Source organism: Rhinoraja longicauda, chromosome 9, assembly GCF_053455715.1.
Source record: "Rhinoraja longicauda isolate Sanriku21f chromosome 9, sRhiLon1.1, whole genome shotgun sequence".
Taxonomy (NCBI): Eukaryota; Metazoa; Chordata; class Chondrichthyes; order Rajiformes; family Arhynchobatidae; genus Rhinoraja; species Rhinoraja longicauda.
The window spans coordinates 16,857,503-16,876,336 of NC_135961.1; the positions used below are offsets into that span (position 1 = coordinate 16,857,503).

At 41.6% G+C, this 18,834-nt stretch overlaps 1 protein-coding gene across 3 annotated transcripts in view; it reads left to right on the forward strand.

Moving 5' to 3' along the window:
* atf3 (activating transcription factor 3) overlaps positions 1 to 17,387 on the forward strand; it is a 41,105-nt gene extending 23,718 nt beyond the window's left edge. For 2 of the 3 annotated variants that reach the window (XM_078405794.1, XM_078405795.1), the window contains exons 2-4: positions 11,194 to 11,432; positions 11,560 to 11,667; positions 16,646 to 17,387. In XM_078405794.1, the coding sequence (XP_078261920.1) occupies positions 11,194 to 11,432; positions 11,560 to 11,667; positions 16,646 to 16,843 (545 nt within the window). In that variant the 3' untranslated portion in view covers positions 16,844 to 17,387. Of the gene's footprint in view, positions 1 to 11,193; positions 11,433 to 11,559; positions 11,668 to 13,357; positions 13,420 to 16,645 lie in introns of all 3 variants that reach the window. The other variant, XM_078405796.1, reaches the window with a different exon arrangement.
* The last annotated feature ends 1,447 nt before the right edge of the window (positions 17,388 to 18,834 follow it).

Here is an 18,834-nt window from a genome sequence, read left to right on the forward strand (position 1 = left end):
TGTAATTGTAGAACATTTTGGAAAAAGTTTAATCTAGAGTCTGAGATAATTAACGTAATGCAAATTGCAATGCATTAATTCTGTTTTGTAGATAGCAGAATAGAAAGAAAATATTGATCAGAAATTAATTTTAGTTTAAATCTCCATTGTTGGTTGATTCATATATACACACTCTATAGTTGGCTGTCATAGTGCAGTTTTGGTGATTAAGTTTGGGGTGCGGTTCACTTCAAAATGTTATTAGAGCATGGTCTGTCTTGGTTAGTCATTGTTAAAGGTGACTAAAGCAAATCTGTATTCTACATGGTTGATGAGTTCTAGGGAGGAAATTCCACAAAATACAGTCATTAATGTTTTTGGAGTAAAATTAAGATGATAAAATACACTGTACTAAACCGCAGTGAAGCTGAAAGCGAAAGATTAACTTTTTGAACATTAAAAGGTATCTGGTTATGATGCCTTGCCTTTTTTCATTTGGAGTAATGTGGAATTCCCTGCACATCTGCCAAATATATCCTATTAACGTTCATGTTGAAATTGGGTATGCTTAAAACCCACTTCATCCTTATTGCTGAAGTTTATTCCTGTATAAAAATGAGAAGCATTACTAACAAGCCTTTATTCCAATGTGCCCCCTTTGCCAAAATGGTGGTGTATTTGTGTTTATTTAACAGGTGAAATTGAGAGAAGGAATACAATACCTATGGAATACTCATGAATATATTTCCTGATGATATTAAAACAAAAAATATATTGGAAATCTTAAATAGAATGAAATATAAACTTGAGGTTATTGGTCTTCAGGATCTTGTGAATTGTTTGAGTCAGAAATATAGCATGAAGCTTTCCTCAGTTCACCTAATTTATTTTACATGAGAAGGTCGGGTACATGGGGGAAAACCTCGCAGACTGGGGTGTCTAGGGCCAGGTGTCTTCAAATTGGACCCAGATCTTTCAGGACTATCAGGAGGATCCACTGAGGAGGTATGGATTATGAATTGGTAGTGAGGGATGTTGGATGGTGGGAGTGAGGTATAACGTGTATTTAGAGCTGGGTGAAAGGTCACCATCGCCTCTCGAATGGCAGAGGAGCACAAGAGCTTGCTCTAGTTCCTGTTTTCTGAAATTAATCCACCATGCCTCTTTGACTTTCATTTGCTGTTTGCTCTGTCAGGCTTGCAGACGTCTATGTTGAATATCATTTCAGTGTCAAAAAGCAGAACATTGATTCAGAAAAAAACAAAAAACAAAGGTCTAAAAATAATGTAAATGAATTTTAAAAAAATACTATTGAATATTTCATTAGAAAGAGAAACAAAGTGGATAGATTTTAGAGAGTCATGGAGGTTATGAAGCACCGAAACAGGCCCTTTGGCCTAATGCCAAGCGAGATGCCCATCTCAGCTCGTTCCCATTTTCCTGTGTTTCAGCTATATGCCTTTAAACCTTTCCTATCCATGTACCTGTCCAAACGACGTTTAAATGTTCAGAATTGACAGACAATGTTTCGGATCAAGAAGAAGCTTCCTGACCAAAACATTGTTTGTCCATTCCCTTCACAGATGAGACTGTTGTAACAGTGTGATCAGAATATTGACATTATACTTATAATAAGCCATAAATTGTGCATGCTTATTTATAAGGCCCAGCATGCATGTTAGGTGCAAAAGCACACAAAGCTATGGTTATAGCCCAGATTAAGGTGCCCTTTTGTCAAAAGAATTTAAGAGCCATTAAAGTGTTTCTTAACTGGGATGACACCCTGGATTAGATTTTTTTTTATGGGAAGAAACAGGGAAGATAATGTGGCTCTTTCTACTGAAATTAAGAAAGATTTTGTCGGGATTGATAATTTTTTGGATGATGCCAATATGCTACCCCTTGTAGGAGAATATGTATCACGGGGCCTTTAATTTGAAATTATAGTAATTTGTGGGAAATTACTTCATTCTGAGAGTTGTCGGAGCATGGAATGTCATGTGAGGGGGAGTGAATGACAACAAATCTGTTTTTAATTGAAATGCAGATATCAGGGTCTTTGTGAGATCATGGATGTAGAAATTTGATGGAAGCTAAAATTGCTACTGACAGATATTCTAATCTCCAGTGTTATTTTGTAGTAAAAGGTCTTTGAGGATATTACCTACTGCTTGGCACATACCATGGAAGAAGAAATGCCATATAACCTTGTGGATGACTTGGAAATTAGAAATGCAGGGACTATTTGGAGGCAATACCTTTAATTGACAATGGTGTAGGAACCCTCCCAGACAGTAAATGTAATTTCTCACTTTTTATTATTTAGACCAAACATAATTTGAGTTCTTCTCCTGAACTCCTGAGTTTAGGCCATAGGCAATTTTAACAATGGCGTGACAACACCCTGACAGCTCTTTTCCATGTTTTCAAATGCAGCTTGTTTAAGAGTATGAAAATGAATAATGTGGAGCATCTTCAATTTCTGGCTACTATAAATGATGTTGGTCAGCATGATATTCTGCAGCTATGATATGAGAAGGGTTGCAGAGGGAGATAACAGATTGCAGCACAGATATAGGCCATTCATTCTAATGTAGTTTTCACACTTATTTCATCATGCTTTTATTCCTTTGTTCCTTTGGTATTTGACTAATTTGGATGCGGCCTGGCTCATTGCCTCAACTACACCGACAGATATTCATTTCCATTCTTATGAAATTTTTCCAGATTTTTAAAAAAAAAATTTAAATTCCTTTTTGTGATTATCTTGTATTTATGGCCTCTAATTTTGGACTGTCCACACATAATCATCGTATTCACTGTTGCTGTGGTGGAACAGTTGGTTCATCCACAGTACGTCTTTCCTTTGTTGAGGAAATAACCTTTTTTTTGGATCTTTCCTGATAGCTATGGAGTCTGTTATTTTCTGGAGAATCTTTCTTTCACTTTGGGGTGGCACAGTTGCGCGCAGCAGTAGAATTGCTGCCTTACGGCGCCAGACACCCGGGTTTGATCCTGACTACGGGTGCTTTCTGTAAGGAGTTTATACATTCATCCCTGTGACCGTGTGAGTTTTCTCCGGGTGTTCCAGTTTCCTCCCACACTCCAAAGACGTACAGGTTTGTAGATTAATTAGCTTCAGTAAAATTCTAAATTGTCCCTAGTGTGTAGGATAGTGTTAGTGCATGGGACCATCGCTGGTCAGCGTGGACTCATTAAGGCCGAAGGGTTTGATTCCGAGCTGTATCTCTAATTTAAAAACTTCATGCAGCATGGTAAAAATAATATTTTATGTTTAATGTCTGATGACCACAGATGACCTAACTTCAGTTACTTCCTAAACTAAACCTGAATGGCCATTATCTGATGTGCAGAATGTGTTTTGCACATTGTGCTAATGCCTAATCAGATATCAAGAAATTAGAACTGTTAAAAGAAGTGAGAACCTCTTGCTTTCGGTCCTCTGAGCCAGCACCGCTATTCATTGTGATCATGGCTGATCATCCACTGGCTAATAACTGCCCAACTTCTCCCCATATCCCTTGATTCCACTAACCCCATGAGCTCTATTCAACTCCCTCTTAAATTCATCCAGTGATTTGGCCTCCACTGCCCTCTGTGGCAGAGAATTCCACTAATTCACAACTCTGGATGAAAAAGTCCCTTCTCACCTCAGTTTTAAATAGCCTCCCCTTTATTCTAAGAAATGATTATCATGATTCCCTCCCTATTTGGAGGTGGTTGTAGAATACTAACTGTGCATCTGCAGTGGCCACACCTATGTATAAGCTGACTATCAGGATGCGGCTTGGTGTTGTTAACATGCATTCTCCATGGCAGTGAATTTCACAATGGGCTGGACAATAGGAGAAGGGCGTAAAGACTTACAAACCCTATAAAATTAATGGAGTAACTCAGCGGGATAGGCAGCATCTCTGGATAGAAGGAATGGGTGACGTTTCTGCTCAAGACCCTTCATTCATTTGTTCTATATCTCTCTACATCATCGTCTATATCTCTCGTTCCCCTTTCCCTTGACTTTCAGTCAGAAGAAGGGTCTTGACCTGAAATGTCACCCATTCCTTCTCTTCAGAGATGCTGCCTGTCCTGCTGAGTTATTCCAGCATTTTGTGTCCATCTTCGATGTACACCAGCATCTGCAGTTCCTTCCTACACCTATAAAATGAATCCTTTTTAAAAATAAAGGGCATAAATTGATCCTACACTTCCTCGATAACCAAGAGGAAATTAACAATTACAAGCATTGTTAATATGTGCAGCATTAAACAAGTCAGTTAAAATTTTAATGTCTTAAAAGATTTTTATTTTGGAATTTGTACTAAATGAAAACTTGGCTGTTTGCCAAGCACCAAACATGCCATTTCGAGGAGGGTCATTCAATTTGAATTTCAGGGAAATGGAATCCACTGGACTTTCCAGAAAGAAAATTAATCAGCGGAGGTTTCTCCAGATCATTTGCATTTAACAGCACATGTTACACATATTAAGAAGTGGCTTTGCTCCTTTGAGATTTGGCCTATTTGCCCTCAATTTTCCATTTTAGGGGCATTGTTTTCAATATGAATAGCAAAAAGCTTGTGAGACAAATCTATTACTTGATGATGAAATTTGTCATGGTATACTTCGTACATTTTGGAGTTTCTTTTTAAAGAAAAAAGTACATGGACATTTTTCATCTTGCCCCATTTATTCTTTGATAATTGCAACTAAAACATCACCTCTCTGTGCAACAGTGTGGGTAATGTTGGATGTTACTGGGAAACATTCAATGCACCTCTGCTGGCTAAATTGGGCTCATCGATGTTCAACATCTCATCCATAGAATTCATGAAACTTGGACAGAGCTTAGTGATTACTCTGCTATACTTTCTAAAATATTTAACCTGGAAAATGAATTGTTACTGCAAAGTTTTGTTTGTTAAATAGCAGAGAAGCCCCCTAACAACGAATAATATTTAAATTTATTTATTCACAAAATGCTGGAGTAACTCAGCAGGTCAGGCAGCATCTCGGGAGAGGAATGGGTGACGTTTCGGGTCGAGACCCTTCTTCAGACTGATGTCGGGGGTGGGACAAAGGAAGGATATAGGTGGAGACAGGAAGATAGAGGGAGCTCTGGGAAGTAGGAGGGGAAGGGAGGGACAGAGGAGCTATCTGAAGTTGGAGAAGTCGACGTTCATACCACCGGGCTGCAAACTGCCCAGGCGAAATATGAGGTGCTGCTCCTCCAATTTCCGGCGGGCCTCACTATGGCACTGGAGGAGGCCCATGACAGAGAGGTCAGACTGGGAATGGGAGGGGGAGTTAAAGTGCTGGGCCACCGGGAGATCAGTTGCGTTAATGCAGACCGAGCGCAGGTGTTCAGCGAAGCGATCGCCGAGCCTATGCTTGGTTTCGCCGATATAGATCAGTTGACATCTAGAGCAGCGGATGCAATAGTATTTAAACCTGGCCTTCTACCACTTCCTGCTCCATCACATATATCAATATTTGATCTAGAAATGGCTACGTTTAAAAATTGATATCATCATCTTTACCACCATGCAGTTTTCATCTTGGGGTGTTAAAATTAACTTTGTATATTTTTATGTACTTACAGTGCACATGGTGCCATTATTTGAAAGTGAATACAAATATTTTTTTCTCTGGAGATTTGGAAGTTTTATAGAGCCAGTGAACCCAGACGACATCACTGGCTCAATGGAACTTATTGAGAGCAGGTTCTGTTGTTGTGGGTTGCCAATTAACTTAATGTCATTCTGTGAAAGTAATGGCAAATAGTGCCTACAAAAAGGGCTTAATATAATGCCGTCACCAGAATCATGACTAAAACTCAGCAGGTTTTGTGGTGCATACCGTTGCCACCATAAAAGCCATGTAGTAGTCAACTATCTTGGCAATCGAGTTGACAACTTTTTCAAGAAAGGACAAAAATTTCAAGCTAGATTTGGCCAGTGCTGCCTTGATGAAGGCTCTATCATCAGAAAGGTTTTGCATCTGCGTGTTAAATTGTCACAGGCTTTAATCCAAGCCGTACATTTAAACCTTGGTGTGTTGTCATGATTACTTAGTAAATTCCATTTTATGGGTTTTCAGCCTCTAAATTGTTAATGCATCTGTTGAAAACCACGTATCAGAGCAGATTAGGCTGTGCGGAATGTTTCCGTCTGTGCGTCATGGTTGTTTTTTTCTATTAATCATGGTTCCGAGTGCCAAGTATAGTAAGGGCCAGCAGCTGGATTGAGCAAAGGCTGTTAATTTCTCATCCTTTAATCACAGGCATCTTTAACTTGCATTCAGATAGTGCGTGCCAGTAATTGTGACCTACCTGTTGGTTCTTGCCTGCTGATGCAAGAAGAGCAAACTGTTGTCTCATGAATGTTTATGATCAAGCCAAATGTCACCCTTTTACAAATTGGTTCTTTCGTTAATCTTATGTAAATTATTTTAAAGAAAATGCTGGTTATATCCTTTCATTTGCAGCACAGCTGAAGTTTGGACGTTCTTAGTTTTTAAAGGAATTTAGTAAGATTCGGGTAAACTCTGGTCAGTGACAGAGTGAAGTGATCACAACAGCGAGTTACTGTACATACATTTTTTTTTACAGACCGGGCTTCTTTAGGGCGATGAAAAGCATCTCCTCAAGAAATGGGGCAGTTTGAATTTTCATGATGACAAGGAAAGTGCCAAGGAGGGTGAAAATAGTGAGAAAATCATGTTTTGTGCTGACATGTGAATTATTAAAATTATGGAGTTCAGTAGCAGAAATTTATTGTGCTCAAATGTAACCGTCATGGACTAAGATTGGTATTTCTTCACGAGGAATAGGTAGAAATCCAATGATTACATTCAAACCTTATTTAATTGGCATCATTGGAATCTCTCGATTTAAACTTTCATCTGAAATTAGGCATCTCTTGCACTGAACAGTTGCCCTCCGATCCAGTCAAAGATACTAGAGGAGCAAGATGAACCACTCCATTGAATCGCCTATACTGGTGTAGTACGCAAAGGAGCCGAACGTCTGCCACCTTCATATCTTTTGAGTGGTATTTACATCAGTGCTCTTGTGCATATGGCAAAACTCCAGTAATAACAGGTGTAACAGGTATAACAGAGCTTTATTTGTCGTTCGGTACCGAAGTACCGAACGAAACTACATAGCAGTCATAGAAAAAAAAAAAAAAAGAACACAAGACACATAACCCCAACACAAACGTCAATCACAGTGACTCCAAACACCCCCTCACTGTGATGGAGGCAACAAAACTTCCACTCTCTTCCCCACGCCCACGGACAGACAGCTCGTCCCCGACCGACCCGCACAGTCCCCGCACCGGGCGCTGAAACGTCCCGCGGCCGAACCGGGCGATGAAAGGCCCGCGACCAAGCCTTGCGCAGCTAAGCCCCGTGGTCGAGCCGCACCGGGCGATGTTAAGTCCGCAGCCGAGCCGCACCAGCGATGAAAAGCCCCGCAGCCGAGCCGCGGTGAAAAGTCCCGCAGCCGAGCTGCACCGGGCGATGTTAAGCCCCGCAGCCGAGCTGCACCGGGCGATGTTAAGCCCCGCAGCCGAGCTGCACCGGGCGATGTTAAGCCCCGCAGCCGAGCTGCACCGGGCACTGTAAAGTCCAGCGGCCAAGCCGCACCGGGATGTAAAGTCCAGCGGCCAAGCCGCACCGGGATGTAAAGTCCAGCGGCCGAGCCGCAGCGGGCGATGTTAGGCCCCGCAGCCGAGCCGCACCCCGCGCCGTGAGGAAGAGAAAAGTCCCCCCACCCACCCACGCCACCACCCCCTCCCACACATACACAACCAAAAAAATATATATAAAAACCATCCCAACACCGACACACAACAAAAAAAGGGAAAAAAAAGACGGACAGACTGCTAGTCAGCCGCAATCCAGACTTCAGTCGGTGCCAGACCAGCAGATTTTCCAGATTGCTGGATGTTATTCCTATTAATACCTCAACATACTTTAATTCACTTTTTTGGGGTCTTGGGCAGTATTACAAGTGAGGCAGGTAAGTTTAAAAGGAGCATGAATAGTGAGGCGGAAAGGAGCGCATGAGGTAAAGCATTAATACTGTAAGTCAGGTGATAAATCAGTTGGTGATAAATGTAGACATTTAAGGTTTAGAAGCTTAGCATTATAGAGATAGCACATAGCTTTGTATCATTCGATGCAATTGATTAAGGATTAAGATGGTACTGGCGGCGGCAATTGTTAAGAATGGAAGTGCATGTACAGTGTGGAACCCTGGGTTCTGACATAAAACATTCCTAGGTGCTTATGTGGCAGTAATAAATAATTGATCATTGAGGTGATGACAGGGCCGCATCGAGCAAGTGTTCGCACTGAGTTGTCACGGAACAGCTGCCTTCTAATCTCTTGGCTATATTAGATTTTTATAAAACCACTTGCGGTGTGACATCACATCTCTCCATTGACAACTCCTTGTTGCTTGGATGTGTACAACATTCTTCAAATTGTCCGTTGATGTCAATTCCAGGACAGATGCTCCCTGACTTAACGATGCTTCGACTTCCGATATTTCGACTTTGCGATGGTGTAAACGGCAGTGGCCCGTAGCGGGCCGCAGCACGCTTCCGCCCACGTGATCAGGTGTATTAAATGCATTTCGACTTACGATATTTTGGGTTTACGACGGGTTTGTCGCATCGTAACCCCATCGTAAGTTGAGGAGCACCTGTTTAATTCTTGGCTTGCAGCATCTGCTGGAAAAGGAGCTCATTCATTAGTGACTAACAGATTACTCTAACCACTGGTTGAAAAGGCTTCACAATTGGAGTAGACTCGGCTGAATTAAAAAGCTTTTCACTGTACCTCGGTACACGTGACAATAAGGTAAACTAAACTGACTTAGAATAATTCCAATTCATCTTTCAGAAACAATTTAGAATCCACAAAATGTACTGAAAAATTCTAAGGGTTCTAAGATAAATTGGCATGGGAAGGGAAAGTATGTGATAGTACTCCACATTTCAATTCTTTCATCCATCATTGCTCCTGTTTCATTGTTTGAATGTCATTCTGTTGTCTGAGATTACTGTATTTAACAAAGAGCGGAGACACAGAAACTAATGTCTCTGGTGTGTGCTGATTAGGCTGATTTCAGCCAGTAATGCATTGTGTGGTGCCAACAATTGTTTCGGCAACCTATGTTGTAAAAGAAAAATAGGGGTGAATGACCTTCAACTTTGAGTCTCACCCATAAGAGTAATAAATTGGAATAATAAAGCTGAAGAATAGTTTTCTAAACTAACCTCTATAGTGTATTTTTTAAATTAGTGCCTGATTGAAAGATAAATATCTGAACTTGCAGACCAGTTTCCCCGAGGATTTTAAGATATGTACATGAGTTTAATGAGAATACGAATGTAACTGCTTCACGGATAATTTCTCTGTGGAAAGGGTCTACGTTCGAACCATTTCTAACCATGTCATATTTGATTATGAGCTTTGCAATATACAATATTATTTGAGACATATTTCAGCCTTGGCAGCATCTGACTTTATCCTTTCTCAGTGGGTGCATGGAACAAGCTGCCAAAGGAGGTAGTTGAGGCAGGTACTGTAATAAGATTTAAAAGACATTTGGACAGGCACATGGATAGGAAAGATGTATACAGATCTGGACTGAAAACATGCAAGCATTTGGGACTAGTGTAGATGGGGCATTTTGTTTGGCTGGGGCAAGTTGGGCAAAGGGGACTGCTTCCACACTGTATGACCCAACAATTCTTTGACTCTATGACTCCATTTTTCTCCCAAAAGTTTCAGGCATGTATTGCTGCTTTCCAGACTTGGCCTTTTCAATATATTCCTGGCCAATTTCGTTTGTTGTATTCTCCATACACTTGTGTCATTCATAAATGTTTGTTCTTTATTTCATAGTTGCCCCTTTACATTTGCACATTGTGCTTGCTGACAAATATTGGCTCCTGGTTAAACAACTCAATTTTAAACTTGTCATCTTTCTATTCAAATTTATGAACTGGCTTTGTGCTTTTTCAGCAATTTCCTCCATGTCTACAATCTTCCTGAATATCTATACTCTTCAAATTCTGTTACATTAATCACCCTGCGCTTTAATCATTCCACCACTGGTGTCTGAACCAAGGCTCGACCCTCTCCCTAAGCACCTCCCAGCCCTGCTTCTTTTATGATCCTTCCTAAAAGCTACGGAGTTTGTGGTTACCTGCCAAAATTATTCACATGTGAGTCCGTGTCGAAATATGCCTGTGTTGTTTTTGTGATACTTTTGGTTGTTGTGCTACTGCAGAAATGTTCAGAGCTATCATTGGCCTTGCCGTTGAGTGTGTAAACTGATACTGTTGCAACGTGAGGGGATTTGAGGGCCAATGGGAGGAAAGCGGAGTGAGTATCAACATGAGGTAGACACAAAATGCTGGAGTAACTCAGCGGGTCAGGCAGCATCTCTGGAGAGAAGGAATGGGTGACGTTTCGGGTCGACACCCTTCTTCAGACTGATGTCAGGGGAGTGGGCAGGACAGAGATAGAATGTAGTCAGAGACAGTAAGACTGGTGGGAGAACTGGAAAGGGGGAGGGGATGGAGAGAGAGAGAGAGAGGGAAAGCAAGGGCTATTTGAAGTTAGAGAAGTTAATGTTCATACCATTGGGATGTAAGCTGTTCCAAGCTGTTCCTCCAATTTGCGCTGGGCCTCACTCTGACAATGGAGGAGGCCCAGGACAGAAAGGTTAGATTGGGAATGGGAGGGGGAGTTGAAGTGCTGAGGCACCGGGAGATCAGGTAGGTTAAGACGATCAACATATCAGACTGTACACTGGGAAAAGCCAATGAATTAAAGATGCCGAACCCCCAAGCATCAGCCACTTTGACACAGCTATGTAAGCTCTAAATTGTTTTCATCTTTTCAAAATGCCTTGGGGTGCTGTTATGAAGTAAAGTCCAAGATCATTTGGCCTTGCCTCCTATCACCCCAAACGCCAGGTATAGCATTTGTCCATTCCAGCTGATGTTTGGGGTTGATGGTGATTGAGTGACTTATCCACCACCTACCTTGACTGATAAGTGGCCTGTGACAGGCAGGCGTAGTGGTATAACTAAAGAAAAGTTAGAAACAAATGTTGAAAATGTTAACCAGATTGCAAATAATAATTTTAGCTCCAATATTTTTTTTGACCAGGCAAGGCCGACATGCTGCAACTCATTGGACAAGGATCTGCATCAGATGTCAGTACCGCTGCAGTTGTTCCATGTACCTCACCCTCCATGTCTTTGGTATTTGATGAGTTTACGTACATTACACCTTTGGTCAAGGAAGAGCTGCGATTTGCCATTCAAAGCAAACGGATATCAAATGGAGAGCCAAACGTGGAATTTGGCACAGGAACTGAGAGCTCAAGCGACGCAGTGGAAAGACGGGTATGTTAAATAAACAAATACCTTGTAATACCACAGTGTAAGCAACAGGGCAGACATAATTTGATCTTTCGACACTACATCCATCTCGCAACTATTAGAAAATGAGTTTGGATATTCATTCTTGCAGTTGACACCACGTGAAGATGAAAGGAGATGCAGGAGACGGGAGAGAAATAAAATAGCAGCAGCTAAATGTCGAAATAAAAAGAAGGAAAGAACCGACATATTGCAAAAAGTAAGTCCACGTGTAATCAATAAGCATTTTTCATTTGCACTGATGTATGAACGCTGCCTTAATCTGATTTGGTGAAATTGGGCTTGTGCAATGGCTATTTACTGTCTAAAAGAATTGTGCTCTAGTGCATGTTTCATTTTTGAAAGCAATAGTTCTAGTTTGCCAGCCAGGTATAAATGTTTGTCATATTAGTGTGAGTGGGTGCAACCAGAAAGTTGATGGTCAGTCATGGGTATTATCCCTCAAAGTAAATTAACTTTGTGGCAGAGCAGCACTCTTGTGACAAGAGACAAACAATTATGACGACTCACCATTGAAATCTGGTTTAAATTGGGGATGGGGTTTGGTGGAAAAGGATTGCAATTAAATAATTCGTTTCTTGTGGATACATTTATGAGAAGTAATGGAAAAATAAAATTTGGAGCTTCATTTTGGGATTGATGGGAACTGATAATAGAACATTGAGTTGGAGTGAATCTGAGTCTGAGGATTTGCTATCTTAGTCCCTTAGAGCTGTTAATGACGTTACAGATAATTCTTGGTTCTGCTGTTGCAGCTCTTGAGAAAGTAAAGTTGTGGTGAATAATCTAAACCAAAACATCTGTAAGACTGAATATTTGCAGACTTTGTGTCCCTCTTTGTGGGTATATATAACCTATAATTTTCCAGTTGCCTCCTACATAAGAGGCTTTTCTTAAACCAAGCCAATTCTGTACAAGGTTCATTTTCCATTTTTCGTTTTAAGACAATATAAATGATTTAAAATTGCCGGTTGAGTTGTACTTCGGACTACATGGTCCCTTTTACACTGATATTTCACTTGTATGCATTCACATCCATCACTATTTATATTTCAAGGCAGTGAAGTACTTGCAACAATCTAAAACACATGCACATCCTTCAGCTGACTATTTTTGTCAATAAATCCATGGTCAAACCATATGAATTGGTATTGGGACCATATGTCCAACAGTGTTTATTCTGCCTTTTTATTTATGAGTCAAACATACAATTAGTCATGTGTTCAGTAGCTAATGTGAAAGGTCTGCTCCAGATAAACGTCAGTGGTTCTAGTAATCCAGCATTTCTGAAATGTGACAGGTTTAGGTCATAAGTGATAGGAGCAGAATTAGGTCATTCGGCCCATCAAGTCTACTCCACCATTCAATCATGGCTGATCTATCTCTCCCTCCTAACTCCATTCTCCTGCCTTCTCCCCTTAACCCCTGACACCCGTACTAATCAAGAATCTATCTATCTCTGCCTTAAATATATCTACTGACTTGGCCTCCACAGCCTTCTGTAGCAAAGAATTCCACTGTTTCACCACCCTTTGACTAAAGCAATTCCTCCTCATCTCCTTCCTAAAGGGAGGTCCTTTAATTCTGAGGCTATAACCTCTAGTCCTAGACTCTCCCACTAATGGAAACATCCTAGAGTTTATCATAAAGTATTCCTCTATTCCCACAGACCCACCTATCAGCCCCAAAGATATTGGGTCAACCTGCTTTCATCAGTTTATTTCTCTGTTTCATAATAGTGTTTCAGGACAAACTGTTAATATTTTATCCATTGATTGAAATTGGTTTCACAAAACTATAATGAATAAGAAGCCCTTTTCTTTTGCTTGGCTTCTGTTTTTAAAATACAATCGCTGTATTCAATTCCCTTTCTAATCCTTTTGATGCAGTATCTTATTCTGTTACGATCCCACATGGAACACAACCATAACCTTGTTTGCACCATGTCCAGGTGAGGAGTTTACCCTCCTTTTAATGCATACAAACGTTTTCACTTTTGAAGGCATTTTGAAATTTCTTTGAAAATAAGCATTTATTTCCAAAGATCAATTACTATTTCCATGAAACAGTCAGAGAAATAGTTCAGGTTTTCTATTACTTTGGCCTGATGGACACTGTTCTAGCAAGTGCCTTTCAGTGAACCAGCCACCTCTATCTATTTCTGTCAGACTTCGAATTTAGAAGGAAGAGAGGGGATCTTATAAAAACATATAAAATTCTTAAAGGATTGGACAGGCTAGATGCAGGAAAAATGTTCCTGATGTTGGGGGAATCCAGAACCAGGGGTTTAAGAATAAGGGGTAGGCCATTTAGGACTGAGATGAAGAAAAACTTCTTCACCCAGAGAGTTGTGAATCTGTGGAATTCTCTGTCACAGAAGGCAGTGGAGGCCAATTCACTGGATGTTTTCAAGAGAGAGTTAGATTTAGCTCTTAGGGCTAAAGGAATCAAGGGATATGGGGATAAAGCAGGAACGGGGTACTGATTTTAGATGATCAACCATGATCATATTAGACAATAGACAATAGGTGCAGGAGTAGGCCATTCAGCCCTTCGAGCCAGCACCGCCATTCAATGCGATCATGGCTGATCACTCTCAATCAGTACCCCGTTCCTGCCTTCTCCCCATACCCCCTCACTCCGCTATCCTTAAGAGCTCTATCCAGCTCTCTCTTGAAAGCATCCAACGAACTGGCCTCCACTGCCTTCTGAGGCAGAGAATTCCACACCTTCACCACTCTCTGACTGAAAAAGTTCTTCCTCATCTCTGTTCTAAATGGCCTACCCCTTATTCTTAAACTGTGGCCCCTTGTTCTGGACTCCCCCAACATTGGGAACATGTTTCCTGCCTCTAATGTGTCCAATCCCCTAATTATCTTATATGTTTCAATAAGATCCCCCCTCATCCTTCTAAATTCCAGTGTATACAAGCCTAATTGCTCCAGCCTTTCAACATACGACAGTCCCGCCATTCCGGGAATTAACCTAGTGAACCTACGCTGCACGCCCTCAATAGCAAGAATATCCTTCCTCAAATTTGGAGACCAAAACTGCACACAGTACTCCAGGTGCGGTCTTACCAGGGCCCGGTACAACTGTAGAAGGACCTCTTTGCTCCTATACTCAACTCCTCTTGTTACGAAGGCCAACATTCCATTGGCTTTCCTCACTGCCTGCTGTACCTGCATGCTTCCTTTCAGTGACTGATGCACTAGGACACCCAGATCTCGTTGAACATCCCCTCTTCCTAACTTGACACCATTCAGATAATAATCTGCCTTTCTATTCTTACTTCCAAAGTGAATAACCTCACACTTATCTACATTAAACTGCATCTGCCATGTATCCGCCCATTCACACAACCTGTCCAAGTCACCCTGCAGCCCTATTGCATCTTCCTCACAATTCACACTACCCCCCAGCTTAGTATCATCTGCAAATTTGCTAATGGTACTTTTAATCCCTTCATCTAAGTCATTAATGTATATCGTAAATAGCTGGGGTCCCAGCACCGAACCTTGCGGTACCCCACTGGTCACTGCCTGCCATTCCGAAAGGGACCCATTTATCCCCACTCTTTGCTTTCTGTCTGTCAACCAATTTTCTATCCATGTCAGTACCCTACCCCCAATACCATGTGCTCTAATTTTGCCCACTAATCTCCTATGTGGGACCTTGTCGAAGGCTTTCTGAAAGTCGAGGTACACCACATCCACTGACTCTCCCCTGTCAATTTTCCTAGTTACATCCTCAAAAAATTCCAGTAGATTTGTCAAGCATGATTTCCCCTTCGTAAATCCATGCTGACTCGGAATGATCCTGTTACTGCTATCCAAATGCTCAGCAATTTCGTCTTTTATAATTAACTCCAGCATCTTCCCCACCACTGATGTCAGACTAACTGGTCTATAATTACCCGTTTTCTCTCTCCCGCCTTTCTTAAAAAGTGGGATAACATTTGCTATCCTCCAATCCACAGGAACTGATCCTGAATCTATAGAACATTGAAAAATGATCTCCAATGCTTCCACTATTTCTAGAGCCACCTCCTTAAGTACCCTGGGATGCAGACCATCAGGCCCTGGGGATTTATCAGCCTTCAGTCCCATCAGTCTACCCAAAACCATTTCCTGCCAAATGTGGATTTCCTTCAGTTCCTCCATCACCCTAGGTTCTCCGGCCCCTAGAACATTTGGGAGATTGTGTGTATCTTCCTCAGTGAAGACAGATCCAAAGTAACGGTTTAACTCGCCTGCCATTTCTTTGTTCCCCATAATAAATTCTCCTGCTTCTGTCTTCAAGGGACCCACATTTGCCTTGACTATTTTTTTCCTCTTCACGTACATAAAAAAACTTTTGCTATCCTCCTTTATATTATTGGCTAGTTTACCCTCGTACCTCATCTTTTCTCCCCGTATTGCCTTTTTAGTTAACTTTTGTTGCTCTTTAAAAGTGTCCCAATCCTCTGTCTTCCCACTCTTCTTTGCTATGTTATACTTCCTCTCCTTAATTTTTATGCTGTCCTTGACTTCCCTTGTCAGCCACAGGTGTCTCTTACTCCCCTTAGAGTCTTTCTGCCTCTTTGGGATAAATTGATCCTGCAACCTCTGCATTATTCCCAGGAATACCTGCCATTGCTGTTCTACCATCTTCCCTGCTAGGGCCTCCTTCCAGTCAATTTTGGCCAGCTCCTGCCTCATGCCTCTGTAATCCCCTTTGCTATACTGTAATACTGACACTTCCGATTTTCCCTTCTGCCTTTCCATTTGCAGAGTAAAACTTATCATGTTGTGATCACTGCCTCCTAATGGCTCTTTTACCTCTAGTCCCCTTATCAGATCAGGATCATTACACGCTCACCTCAGTAGATATTGAAAGGCGGTGCTGTCTCGAAGGTCAGAATGGTCTATTCCTGCACCTATTTTTCTATGTTTCTATCTGGCTATTTGTCACTTATACCTTTTGTCCTTTTTGAAATAAAATTAATTAATTTTTAAAAACCATTTATTTAAAAAAATATTTTATTATTTAAATATTTTGTATCTTTTGACTTTTGCTGTTTACCACTTTACCTACGTAAAGTTACCTGCGTTTGAAGAGTTATCCTTTTTCCAAAAAAACAATATCTTTGTTCATGCCATATAAAGAATCCTAACTTGGGAAAATCTTGTCTCTAGGAGTCTGAAAAACTGGAATCTTTGAACGCAGAGTTGAAAGCACAAATAGAGGAACTCAAAATGGAGAAGCAGCAGCTGATTTACATGCTGAACTTGCACAGGCCAACGTGTATAGTCAGGGCTCAGAATGGGAGAACTCCAGAAGATGAGAAAAATCTTTTCATCCAACAGATCAAGGAAGGAACACTACAGAGTTGAACCTGTAAAGGAAATAAAATCCTGGATCCAGAAGCCGTCTCCCAGGCAACACCAAGAACAGAAGTAGCTTAATGTTAGTATATTCCCGACCTACTTAAGGAAGGGCTGTTCGTTAGCCAGAAGAGCTTGCACTTCCACCGTCATGGATTTCATCTGTTTCACTAAATGCAAATGAACTTGGAAAAGCCCTGCATATAAACTGCTTGCAACTGGGAGATTTAAAAAAAAACACTTGCTCTCTTGTCTCGACATTAGGCTGCACAATTATTTTTTTATTAGTGACGCAGGCGTCATGCTTTCCTTGTGCATTGTTGCTATTGATGCCCAGTTCATGTACCCGCATGCCAGCCATGTTTGTGGTATTGTTGCTTTGGAGGCCACGTGACTCTTATACCTTGTAGCTTTTTACTCTGGTCTGAAGCACTTACACTCGTTCAGAATGTTATTATGAGCGTGTTACATAAATCTCAGATGGAAAAGCAATGTTACGAAAGAGTTAAGCGTGTATGTACGTACTAAAGAGTTTTAAATGGAGTGCTCTAATATAATTTTTTTTTCTACGCTGTGATAGTTGAGGTTTGTATTTGATACATTTTAATAATAAATATTGTCATATCATTTAATTTTGTCATGTTTCCAAACACATTTCTTGATTTGATTATGCGAAAGGAGACTTGCATCCAAGACAAGCCAAAGCTCTTTGCAGCCAATTCATTAGTTTAGATGTACCTGTATTTATGTGGATACACACGGCCACTAGTTGCATAGGGCAATGTGTAGATAAACTATCCATGTTCTCCAGAGATGCTTCCTGACCCACTGAGTTACTCTGGCACTTTGTGTCTATCTTTGGTAGATAAGCTGATTGTTAGTGATATTGATTGTGGTGGGTCCACTCTTTCCCAAGGTTGCAAATGGTAGACAATTGAGCACTTTGCCCTGATCCCTTTACATGTATCCATTTGGTGGAAATGATACTACACCCCCAGCACCCAGAAGGCTGTTAATCTTCGTAATCGAGGCTCCACTGTTCACTGGCAACAGCCACAAGGCCTTGTGCTAGTCCTCCATCCCACTGTCAGCCACACCGGGAGACCACAGCCTGGCTACTTGGTGACAAGTGATAGGTTCTCAACATTTGACTCAGGATATGTCATGAGCCTTGGGACGAATATTGATCTGGTTGCTTTGATAACCATGTTGACACAAGGTTCATCTGTTCTCCAGAGGCTCATAGGTTCCAGGAGCAGAATTAGGCCATTCGGCCCATCAAATTCTACGCCGCCATTCAATCGTGACTGATCTATCAAGCTCTCAACTCCATTCTCCTGCCTTCTCCCCATAACCCCTGACACCCGTACAAATCAATCCCTGAATCCCTACAGGCTCTAGCCCTTGCCAGGGCAGCTGGAGGAACCAGAAGGACAACTTCTCCCTCCAGTTGCCAGATTTCTCCTGACACAAGGCTGTCTGTAGTTGCCTGTGGTCCGGCCCATCACATTCCTACAGAGTTGCCATCTGTCAGGCCACACAGAGCAAGTACACGCACCGTCCCTTCTAATCGATCCTGGAAGAGTGAAGGAACGGTGATATATTTCTGAGTGATATTCTGCGTGATTTGATGGGGAATCTGCAGGCGGTGGTGGTCAGGCACCTGGTGGCCTCCTTGGTTATCAATGTTACAGATTTAGGAAATGCTGCCAGAGTACATTAGGCATTGCCACTGCAGAATCCCTTCAATATCGTGGTGATCACTCTCAACTGGAGCAGCCACGTACAAGGAAGGCCAAAGACTGGGTATCAATTGATGAATGACTCTCCTCCTGACATCCTAAAGACTTTCCACCATTTACAAGGCACAGTTCGGGGACATAATGGAATACTCCCCACTTACCTTGAGTGCAACACCAACTCAGGGCGGCACGGTGGCGCAGCGGTAGAGTTGCTGTCTTACAGCGCCATAGACCCGGGTTCAATCCTGGCTACGGGTT